General features: G+C 48.4%; 1 protein-coding gene across 1 annotated transcript in view; it reads right to left on the bottom strand.

Annotated features, from left to right (window-relative positions):
- ERO1A (endoplasmic reticulum oxidoreductase 1 alpha) overlaps positions 1-3,053 on the bottom strand; it is a 37,729-nt gene extending 34,676 nt beyond the window's left edge. The window contains exon 1 of the mRNA XM_082219369.1: positions 2,794-3,053. Coding sequence (XP_082075495.1) covers positions 2,794-2,889 — 96 coding nt within the window. The 5' untranslated portion in view covers positions 2,890-3,053. The remainder of the gene's footprint in view (positions 1-2,793) is intronic.
- Positions 3,054-12,474: the final 9,421 nt, after the last annotated feature.

Here is a 12,474-nt window from a genome sequence, read left to right as displayed (position 1 = left end):
CAGTTGCTGAGGATGCACACTTTTTCGCATCCTTTTCTCACAGTGGCCAATCAGATGCCTCTTCTGGGAAACCCGGAAGCAGGATTCAAACACATGACACCTCTCCCTTCCCGTGGCTACCAGCAACTGATATTCAGAAGCATATTGCTGTCTCTGTTTGGCCACTCCATTATTTTTGCTCTCGTTTCATGGCAATCACATGCAGAATGTTCTTGCAGGGTTTTTTTTATGATCAATGTGATTTTATGATCTATGCAACCCAGACAGGGTGGGATCTTTTGGGCAAAGGGTAAATAAATCCACCAGCTCAATGGCAGCTTAGGGGCAACTTCTCAAGAGTAAACACATTTGCGAGTGAGATTTCTCCTGGGTAAATACAGCCCACGGGGAGGGGTTTTCCACCAGGCAGCGCAGTCTAGTATTGTCTACCACCCAGGAAAGGACACATTTCAGAACGGCTGGCGTAATTGCTCACACGCCACGCCACCTCTGTTTACACCTTCCGCATTTCCTTCTCCACCACTCTGTCATTTGCACATTAAGAGAGTTCAAAAGAACATATTAAAGAACTCCAGGCACACACACACACACAGAGAGAGAGAGAGAGAGAGAGAGAGAGAGAGAGAAAGCATTGCAAGTGACAGAGGAATAACTTATTAGTCTTAGTCACCCCCTATAAAAAGAACTCAGCAAACAGAGGGAGGAGAAGGCCATGGAGAAAATACGGAGAAATTACTGTTACGGCTAAAACGGCAAGCATTGTTAATTCAAGAAAAGCTGGACAGTAGATCAGAGTCAAACCAGGAGGATTTGGGGCAGTGACTGTCTGTTTACACGACTACAACTCTATGGGCGGCATCCAGTGAAGCAGTCCTGTTAGTGCAAGATTTCTAATTGCACCACAGAACTGTTTCTTTGCATCCTCTCCAAAGCCTGCTCCAGAGAACCCCCAAAACAAATTTAAGGGGTGCACAGAGAAAGGACGGGAAGTTTTGCTCCACAGCCGAAACTCCTCGCACTAACAGTATTACTCTGTTGGAATACCACCTTATGCATCCGATATCATTTTGCAAAAGGCACATAGACAAAATATTAGAAAACTGAGACAGGAATCTATCCCAGCCTTCCCTAAGCTGGTGAGTTAGGAATGCCCAAAGCAAGAAAAGGGCACAAGGTTGGGGAAAGCTGCAATACCAGGTCTGGATCCCCTGCTCAGTCAAAGACTGAGCAAGCAGTTTGAAGCCTGATCCACTAGGAAGTACCGGTAGACTCTCTGAAATAACAGGGTTGCCATAAGACAGTCTGGCTCTGTTCCATTAAAGTGAGTGCTGTAGGTGATGTCTGGGGCAGGATGGGGGCTGAACAGGGCATGACCTGAAGCAGGGCTTGGAATGTACAAAGTAACAATGAAGAAGAGCAGGGGTAGGGAACCTAAGGCCCGGGGGCCGGATGCGGCCCAATCGCCTTCTCAATCAGGCCCGCGGACAGTCCGGGAATCAGCGTGTTTTTACATGAGTAGAATGTGCCCTTTTATTTAAAATGCATCTCTGGGTTATATGTGGGGCATAGGAATTTGTTCATATTTTTTTTCAAAATGCAGTGGTACTTCAGGCTAAGTACTTAACTCATTCCTGAGGTCCGTTCTTAACCTGAAACTGTTCTTAACCTGAAGCACCACTTTAGCTAATGGGGCCTCCTGCTGCTGGCATGCCGCCGTCGCACAATTTCTGTTCTCATCCTGAAGCAACGTTCTTAACCCGAGGTACTATTTCTGGGTTAGCGGAATCTGTAACCTGAAGCGTCTGTAACCCGAGGTACCACTGTACACTCCGGCCCACCACATGGTCTGAGGGACAGTGGACCAGCCCCTGGCTGAAAAAAGTTGTGACCCCTGAAGAAGAGAGTGCCTCTGGGCATATCCAGAGTACCCACCACAACCTACCTAGGGAAGATTTTAGTGTTTGATGTTGCAACGTGTGTTTACTATTTTTTGTTGGGAGCTGCCCAGAGTGGCTGGATATACATAAATTTATTATTATTACTACTGCTACTACTACTATTACACTTTTAGGGGTCTCAGCTTCTACAGTCAAGGCAACACTTCCCAAGGCAGGATGGAACCCCAGTTCTTGCCTTTCTTCACCCCTTCCTTCTCCCCAAAGGGTCCACGGCTCTGCCACCCTGTGTGCGCTTCCTGAAAAGATAGCTCTTCGGGATTTACCGCTGCGTATGTTTAGGATCGGACTGCCAGTTGTCGGCAGGTTGCGCCCGGGGAGTTCCCTGCTCTCGTTGAAAGGAGGAAGGCGCAATTAGCAGCCGGTGTAAGGAGCAGCGCCTTTGGGACTGAGGACACGCCGAGGAGCTTAACCGCCACCGCAAGTCTCATTAAGCAATGCAAATCATCAATGAATAATGTAATTAAGGAGAAGGAGATCAACAGTGATTTGCGTCTCCTAAAGACTAATGAGAGAAGCTCAGCCAAAAAGCAAAAAAAAACCTTTCCTAGGGGAGGCGCGTGGAGAAGGAAACGGGACCCCCGAACGTCTCCAACCCATCACCAATTCAGCTCCTGAATCCAGGCCGCCATCGTGCCCTGAGCATGTGCAGAGTGCCTTCAGAGGATGGGGGCTCCGGGACCAGTTCTCCCCCTCGGCTGTTTCCAGCGCAACCCGAACCCCCAACCGGATTGGACCCCTTTCCTCTGGATCAAATCCCGTGGGGCTGCGTTTTTACGCACCGGACGCGCCCCGGGACCGGTGGCAGCCGAGGTTGGGGAGCGCGCGGGACACTCACCTGGCAGAAGCAGCGCTGCTCGGCGGAGCCCGGCGGTTGCGCGCAAGTTGCGCAGCCCAGGAGGAGAGGCACGAGGAAGGCGAGAAGCGGCTGCATGGCTGCGCGCGAGTGTGGCTCTGCCGGGTACCTCAGCTCCGAAGCGCCGGCGGCGGGGCGGCTCCGTCCCGCCTCCTGCCTCCGCCTCCTGCCGGTGGACGTGCGGCCCGGCCCGCAGGCCAGGAGCGGCGCGGCCGGCGGGTTTCCCCGGCCTGATCTGGCCCGGCCTCATTGGAGGAGGAAGCCGCCCGGCCCCGCCTGGCAGGCGCGCCGGACGTTGCCAGGCGCACGCTTGCTCCCGAGGAAGCCGCATGCGTGCACCGCATCAGCCGGACGCAAGCCTTCATTGGAGCCAATTTGATTCCCTCCCCCTCTTTCTTTTTTCCTTTTTCCTTTCTCCTCCTGTGATGAGGCTGCATTTCAATATTTTAATGTTTCAGTATTTTAATTGTTGTATTTTAATCTTGTTTTTAGGTTGTATTCATTCAACTTGTTTTTATTATTGCTTGGTAGCCGCCCTGAGCCCGGCCTTGGCTGGGGAGGGCGGGCTATAAATAAAAATTATTGTTGTTGTTGTTGTTGTTATTCATTCGGTTTGCCGAATTAAATGGGAATGGAAATTGTAGAACGCAAACAAAAGCATACATTTCCTACAGAGACAGGAAAAGCTATCCAATATTAGAAGCGCTGGGGAAGGCAGCAATTCAGATGTCCAGGAAACAACGTTTAGAATGCAGCCCTGTACAGTGACTTTTTTTATGTTTGGTGGTTTATTATGTTTTTATATTATGTTGGAAGCTGCCCAGAGTAGCCAACCCAGTGAGATGGGTGGGGTACTACTACAACTACAACTACTATTACTACTAGTAGTAGTACTACTACTGGCCTTGGTCCAGTATATCTGAAGGAGCGTCTCCACCCGCATCGTTCTGCCCAGACACTGAGGTCCAGCTCCGAAGGCCTTCTGGCAGTTCCCTCACTGCGAGAAGCCAAGTTACAGGGAACCAGGCAGAGGGCCTTCTCGGTGGTGGCACCCACCCTGTGGAACACCCTCCCACCAGATGTCAAAGAGAAAAACAAGTACCAGACTTTTAGAAGACATCTGAAGGCAGCCCTGTTTAGGGAAGCTTTTAATGTTTGATGTATTATAGTATTTTAACATTCTTTTGGAAGCCGCCCAGAGTGGCTGGGGAAGCCCAGCCAGATGGGTGGGGTATAAATAATAAATTATTATTATATTACTACTACTACTACTACTAATAATAATAATAATAATAATAATAATAAATTGTTGTTGTTGTTGTTGTATTTCAGGAGGGAGAAGCCCAGGAGGAAGTGATGGCTTTCAAAGAGAAAGGGTTATGGATGGCTACAAGCCACAGTTGGAGGCAGGAAATGCTTCTGAATACTAATCGTTGGAATGGAAACCACAGCAAGGGAGAAAGGGCGCTTGTGCCTGAATCCTGCTCCCTGGTTTCCCACAGGCATCTGGTTGTGAGAAGAGGATGCTGAAAAAGATGGGCTGGGTTCTTATTGTGGCTACTAGCCACCATGGCTGTGGCCCCATCTGTTACGGAAAAGCAGCAATGCGAGAGCGAGCTGCAGGTGGCTGGAATGCAAAACAGGGTGTGAATGTTTGGGACTGTACCATGGGAACAAAGGGGCAGTGTATTCACTGTACTGAGCACCGGATGTTAGCTCAGAGTGTCATCTGACCTGTACTGGAAGTACAGGGGTGGAGTTTATGTCTCTCTGCTGTTGGAGTCTGATGAGAGCAGACGCGTTTCTCTGTACTGCTGCAAAGACAGAAATAAAGACATGTAAATACATATCTGTCTATCTCTTTCCCCTCCCTGGGGGAGGCAGGGAGGAGGGAAGAGTGGTGTGTTCTTCTCACGCTCGAGGAGGATCGCCGATAGTGACCTTGCCTGTATCCTGCCGGGAGACGCAGACGGGGAGGTCAACAAGGAGCTCAGGCCGAGTGCCGGGAGAGTGGCCAGTTACCTCTGATAAGGCTTGAGAATCCGACACCATCTGCACTGTACATACAGCAACTTTAAATACAGTGGACTCTCGGGTTGCGAACGTGATCCGCACGTCTGCACATGTGCGGGTTGCGATTCAGCACTTATGCGCAAAGCGCAATTTAGCTCTTCTGTGCATGCGCGACCACTGAAACCCAGAAATAACCCGTTCTGGTACTTCTGGGTTTCAATAGGTCCGTAACCCGAAAAAACACAACCTGAAGCATCTGTGACCCAAGGTATGACTGTAATCATGGCTTCCCCAAAGAATCCCCAGAGCTGTGATTTATTTATTATTTCATAAACTATATATACCACGTGGTTTTTTAAAAATTTAATAAATAATAATCATAGTAATTTATTATTAATACCCCACCCATCTGGCTGGGTTTCCCGAGCCACTCTGGGCAGCTTCCAACAAAATATTAAAAATATATTAAAACATCAGTCATTAAAAACTTCCCTAAACAGGGCTGACTTCAGATGTCTTTTAAAAGTCAGATAATTGTTTATTTCCTTGACATCTGATGGGAGGGCGTTCCACAGGGAGGGCGCCACCACCAAGAAGGCCCTCCGCCTGGTTCCCTGTAACATCGCTTCTCACAGTGAGGGAACTGCCAGAAGGCCTTTAACGCTGGACCTTAGTGTCCAGGCAGAACGATGGGGGTGGAGACGCTCCTTCAGGTATACTGGGCTGAGGCTGTTTAGGGCTTTCAAGGTCAGCACCAACACTTTGAATTATGCCCAGAAATGTCCTGGGAGCCAATGTAGGTCTTTCAGGACCGGTGTTATGTGGTCTTGGCGGCCGCTCCCAGTCACCAGTCTAGTTACCGTATTCTGAAAAACAGCCTCAACATGGGTTGCAAAAAGGAAAAACCAACAAAATTGTTAGGAAAAGCAATCAAAACATTCCAAAAATTAACACCAGCAATAAATGAGGGGTGGAATCTTCAATATAAACATTTGGGTAGACTTGTCTGAACCAAGATGCTTTTAGCAGGTGCCAATAAGAGTTCAGTGAAGATGCCTGTAAAGGTAAAGGGTAAAGGGACCCCTGATCATTAGGTCCAGTCATGATCGACTCTGGGGTTGCGGCACTCATCTCGCTTTATTGGCTGAGGGAGCCGGCGTTCAGCTTCCGGGTCATGTGGCCAGCATGACTAAGCCGCTTCTAGCAAACCAGAGCAGCGCACGGAAACGCCGTTTACCTTCCCGCCAGAGTGGTACCTATTTATCTACTTGCACTGGTGTGTTTTCGAACTGCTAGGTAGGCAGGAGCAGGGACTGAACAACGGGAGCTCACCCCATCGCGGGGATTCGAACCGCTGACCTTCTGATCGGCAAGCCCTAGGCTCTGTGGTTTAACCCACAGCGCATTCTGCAGATCAAACTGGATGAGTGGGCATTTGTGGGGTAAGGTGACCTCATAGTTAAACTGGTCCCCAGCGCTTTGTATACTAGCACCTTGAGTTTGACCTTGTGGTTTGTTACAGGTGCAGTGAGCTGCTGAGAGAAGCCTATTCCCTTCCCAGATCTACAATTCCCAGAAAGGTTTGAACAATCAATCCCTCTTCCCAGGGAACTCTCCGGGAGTTGTAGAGCAGGGAGGGGAACCGGGTCTCCTAACAACAGTCTACAGGTCCTACAGCTCCTAACTACAGGTCCCAGGATTCTATGGGAGAATCCATGCCTGTTTAAAATGGTATGTAAAAGTAAAGGGACCCCTGACCATTAGGTCCAGTCGTGACCGACTCTGGGGTTGCGGTGCTCATCTCAATTTATTGGCTGAGGGAGCCAGCATACAGCTTCCGGGTCATGTGGCTAGCATGACTAAGCCGCTTCTGGCGAACCAGAGCAGCGCACGGAAACGCCGTTTACCTTCCCGCCGCAGTGGTACCTATTGATCTACTTGCACTTTGGCGTGCTTTCGAACTGCTAGGTTGGCAGGAGCAGGGACCGAGCAACGGAAGCTCACCCCTTCGCGGGGATTCGAACCGCTGACCTTCTGATCGGCAAGTCCTAGGCTCTGTGGTTTAGTCCACAGTGCCACCCGAGTCCCTTCGAAAATGGTATGATGGTGTTTTAAATGTATAGTTGGATGGGGACTCCGCCCTTGGAGTCAGTTTTGCTGGGAAACAAGAGATGCTTTTGGACTCAGGTCCTGTTTTGGGGAACATAATAAGATTCTGTGGGATCAGGCCAAGAGTGCGTCTACTCCTGTGTAAGCATGCATCAAATGGCCACCTTAATTCTATTTTTTAAAAAAGATTTTTATTGAAGTTTCACAAATTATATAATAACAAACAAGACAATAATACAAACAAAGAAAGAAACAAAAACAAGTATAATTTCAATCCCTTATTTTCTTGTAACTTACTTCCACGACTTCCTCATACCTCCCCTTTCTGTATTCCAATTTCCAATTATTAATTCAGCAAATCCTCTCCCTTGTTATCCATTTAAATTTTTAGACTTTCTTTTCTTTTTACTTAATCATTACAGCTAGAAACCACATAATTTCTAAAGCCACGTCATTCTAACATTCAATAATTTTACAATGTTTCCTAAGATAGTCTTTAAATTTCTTCTAGTCTTCTTCCGCTGTCTCTCTTCCCTGGTCTCGGATTCTGCCGGTCATCTCTGCCAGTCCCATATAGTCTATCACCTTCATCTGCTATTCTGGCCACCTTAATTCTAAGAAGACACACGTTGGCATGCATTTACTGCCCAGTCTTATGCCTGCTTAAACTCCACTGAGTTCAACAGAGCTTGCTCACAGGTGGTGGAATTCCACAAGGGTGGAATTGGTCCTGGGATTTGGTTGTGGGTCACAATTTGGGCAGCCAGCGTTGGAAAGAAAGCACACCCTGGAATTGGGAGGTGCCGGGGACTGTGTGCTGCAGTGAGCAACCTTTGCATCAGCTCTTAAATGCAACTGTGTGGGCCAACTTGCTGAGGCATCAGGGCGTGTTAATGATTAATAGCAGAGCTGTGAATGTACCTATCAAGGACAGCTCACAGTGGTACCTGCAGATTGGATAAATGCAAATTAGAAGGAACTATCATAAGGTGGATACACAACCAGTTGGGAGGTAGCCACACCCATCAGGTAGTAATTTATAAATCCCTCAAAATAAAAAAATTCCTTCCAGTATCACCTTAAAGACCAACTAAGTTAGTTCTTGGTATGAGCTTTTGTGTGCATGCACACTTCTTCAGATACACTGAAACAGAAGTTGTAGTAAAACAGCTACTTTGAGATCTTGTATAGAATGTCCTGGGAGATTGAAGTGTTCTCCTACTGGTTTCTCTGTTTTGTGATTCTTGAGAAACCAGTAGGAGAACACTTCAATCTCCCAGGACATTCTATACAAGATCTCAAAGTAGCTGTTTTACTACAAAGGAATTTCAGAAATAGACTGGAAAGAGAAGCTGCTGAATTGCAACTCATTACCAAACTTAAAACCATGGAGAGACCTGGTCTGAACAAAGACATTGGATTCTTATCTCATTATACATGACTAAGCCATTTTTCACCTTCTCACCCCTTGCCTTTTCCTGTAAGACCTATTGCAGTCGTTAAGAGTCGTCAACAGGCTCATCTCAGCTATCTGCCAATCTCCCATTCCCACCACCCTTCTGAGTAATACCCCTCCCCACCTTCTCACTATATAGAAGGATCTGGCAACTTCTGTTTCAGTGTATCTGAAGAAGTGTGCATGCACACGAAAGCTCATACCAAGAACTAACCTAGTTGGTCTTTAAGGTGCTACTGGAAGGAATTTTTTTATTTTGACTATGGCAGACCAACACGGCTACCTATCTGTAACTTATAAATCCCTGTCCTTCCAGGTGGAGGTGACAACCCATGCAGAGCCGTCTTTCCCATTGGTCTTAGTGGTTCGCTGCGCCAGGGCACCGGCCTCTCAGGGGTGCCCTAGTGAGTGGGGGAGCTGTGCCGCTTTGCCGGCAGCCTCCCCTTTCCCTGCACGCCAGCCAGCTGCGCCCTGCCAACTACCATATTTTTTGCTCTATAAGATGCACTTTTCCCCTCCTAAAAAATAAGGGGAAATGTGTGTGCGTCTTATGGACCGAATGCAGGCAGGAGGCTCTGCTCAGCGCTCCCTTTAAAGAGCCGCCTGGAGCAGGGCTTTTCCCCGAGGAGAGAGGAGGGACTGAGGGGCTGCCCTTCTCCCTCCTAGGGGAAAAGCCCCCAAGAGCTCCGCACACGCTCCGCACACTCTTTAAAGGGAGCGCGGCTCTTGGGGGAGCCTTCATCCTGCTGCTCGGAAAAGGCTGCGCACTGCTATCCCATAAGCCAGAACAGCAAGAAGCTATCCCAGAAGCCAGATCCCTCTTGCTGTTCTGGCTTCTGGGATTCAGAATATCTTTTTTCTTGTTTTCCTCTTCCCAAAACTAGGTGCATCTTATGGTCTGGTGCGTCTTACAGAGTGAAAAATACGGTATATGGCTGGCAGGCATGCAGCTTCCTTCCCAAGCCTCCGCAGGAGGAGACCGAACCTCACAGAGGCTTAGGATGGAAGCTGCCACCTTCCCTCCCAAGCCTCTGCATCTGCTTAAGACAACCCTGCTCCCGGTCGTTGTTCTCCTCCTGCTTCCTGGCAAAAGGCGACGCACAGCCTTCCCAGGCTGCCTTCTTGGGCGCCCCAACGCCGGAGAGCATGTCCGCCAGCACGTTTTCTTGCTTGATTCCTGCCACCACATTGGGGATCCGGGCGGTGGGGGAGGCAGAGGACATTTCCCACCTTACCCCCCTTGTTTTGGAGTTGCCGGGGGGAGGGCGCCGGAGGGATCTTTGCACCACGGCGCCAGATATGCCAGAACCCATGGTCCAATTGCCTCTGTCCCGGGTCAAATGTTGTTCAATATCTTCATCAATGTCTGGGGTACAGGAGTTTGGAATATGCATGCTGTATCTACATATATAAACAAATTCAATAAACACACAAGACGTAACTGGCTGTATGTTTGAAAAAATCATGTACACCATTCATTGTATTGAACTGTAGATTTCAACAGAAGTAACTCATAAAGTTCAACGAAAAATGTCGAAGACCCAGTGGATCAGTTCATTCTCTAATCAGTTTATGTATTAGGTCCATGTAGTGGGTATGAGTTACTCGTGCGTAAACTGCCGCCTCTCTAGGCTTAATTGCCTTGGTTAAACCGTTCTGACTGCACAGCCCATCTCCGTGTGGCTGTCTCAGTCACTGGCAGAATATGTCTGTGGGCGTTTCTTAAACCTTTTCCAGCATAAAAGCTGTCTGACTCCCAGTCGCCGCCTTCTCTCACTGCGTGGGAGTCTTCTGCGCAGGGAGGGCGTGTGTAGTGGAGGGCCTGTGCTCTCCTCACTAATCTCCAGAGAAGAATCCTGGAGCTCTCCCTCCACTTCCCCCATTTGCCCCCCTTTATCCCTGGTGTTGCGCTGATTTCCTTCCTCCTCTACCGAGCTGCTTCTCCCCCTGGTGCTGGGTCCTTCGCCCGCAGAATCTGGGAGCCTCCCCTTCGCCTCTCACTCTGATGTCAGTTCCCTGACAGTCCATATATGTGAAAATGTCTATTCCACCTTTCTGTTCATAGAGCCCAACAATCCACACGAGAGGTTGTTGCAGTTCCACAGAATCCTTTCACAGAGTCTAATATTAGCCTTGTTCCGCCGTCTTGGGCTTCATCAGTAGTACAAACTCATATATGATATCGCAGGACAGTGGATCTTATAGTAGTAGCTGCTGTTGAAATCTACAATTCAGTACAATGAATAGTATATATTATTTCTTCAAACGTACAGCCAGTTATGCCGTGTGTGTTTATTGTATCTACATATATCACGCAAAACAAGCAGGAATTGCAAACACTATAGAGGATGGCATGCACTGTACTGTGTTATTAGGGAAAAGGCAGTGGCTCAATGGTTAGAGCACATGTTTTCCATGCAGAAGGTCTCAAATTCAATCCCTGGCATCTCCAGATAGGCCTAGGAGGGAGCCCCACTTGTAGTTCTGTAGGTTAAGGGTGCTGGGAATTGTAGTTTTGTGAGGGTGCCGCTCCCAGGATTCTTCAAGCTGAGGACCATCTCTATGACGCAGGCCCCATCGTGGCAACCGTAGATATTCCCCGTGGCTTATTGGACTGTGGTTGCTTGTTCATCTATAACATCTGCTGTGCTATTGTTGTTGACTCTTTTCCTTGGGGCTTGCTTTTCTAATGCTTATGAGATGACTTGCTTCAGGCGCTCCAAGAATAGAGCAGGAAGACAGGAAATGCATCTTTGAGAAGGGTGTGCACACACCAGAGGACAGCAATACTCATTGCACCAGTAGTTCTTTCACCAGGGTCCCAATTCTCAAGGAGAACGTGTCCTCCTGAGTCCATAAATGTTTTCCAGTTGCTGCCAGCATCCCATAATGGAGGCAGTACATGCTTCTGAATGCCAGATATTGGAAATCACAGGAGGGGAGAGAGGCTTCGTGCCCAAATTCTGCTTGCGTGTTTCCCACAGGCTGGACCCCGTGAGTACAGGATGTCCCATCCAATCTATCCAGACTGGACCCTGCTTTGTTGTTGTTTAGTCGTTTAGTCGTGTCCGACTCTTTGTGACCCCCTGGACCAGAGCATGCCAGGCACTCCTGTCTTCCACTGCCTCCCGCATTTTGGTCAAATTCATGCTGGTAGCTTCGAGAACACTGTCCCACCATCTCATCCTCTGTCGTCCCCTTCTCCTTGTGCCCTCCATCTTCCCCAACAGCAGGGTCTTTTCCAGGGAGTCTTCTCTTCTCATGAGGTGGCCAAAGTCTTGGAGCCTCAGCTTCAGGATCTGTCCTTCCAGTGAGCACTCAGGGCTGATTTCCTTCAGAATGGAGAGGTTGGATCTTCTTGCAGTCCATGGGACTCTCCGGAGTCTCCTCCAGCACCAGAATTCAAAAGCATCCATTCTTCGGCGATTAGCCTTCTTTAGGGTCCAGCTCTCACTTCCATACATCACTACTGGGAAAATCATAGCTTTGACTATACGGACCTTGGACCCTGCTTAGGTATTGCAAATGTGCTAACAGTTTCATTGCTGCACCACTAGATTACAAATAGTGCAGTATGGATAAGGTTGCAACACACTCCACCCCAATATCCAAGCAGTGTGGGATTCCAGGCATTCCATTAGCTTTGCTCAGGGTCTGTGTTTCCTTTTAGAAATGACGCACAACAGATATATGGTTTATTGACACACATCTACAGCACTTGCTGATTCCAGGGGATTAGAAGCGTCTAGCACACAATGTAATACAATTTTAAAAAAAAAGTCCTAGAGAATGCAGCCAGACTTACATCAGAGTAAGCTCACAGAGAAGTGCGTTGCATGGCTTATGGCAGGGCCTGACAGCATGACTGCGATGAAGAAGACACAATGCCTGAAGCAGGGCCAGATTTAGGTTTGATGAGCCCTAAGCTACTGAAGGTATTGGGGCCCTTTATATGTCCAGCTGTCCTTTGTCAACAACAAATTGTTGCTGTTCTTTGTGTTGAACATATGCTATATGGTAATTTATGGACCTCATAGGTATCCAAAGCCATTTGCACATAACAGTCCATGCAGAATGTAGGCACC

Source organism: Podarcis vaucheri (assembly GCF_965113315.1).
Source record: "Podarcis vaucheri genome assembly, chromosome: 1".
Classification (NCBI taxonomy): domain Eukaryota; kingdom Metazoa; phylum Chordata; class Lepidosauria; order Squamata; family Lacertidae; genus Podarcis; species Podarcis vaucheri.
This window is presented reverse-complemented; position numbering and strand designations above follow the sequence as displayed.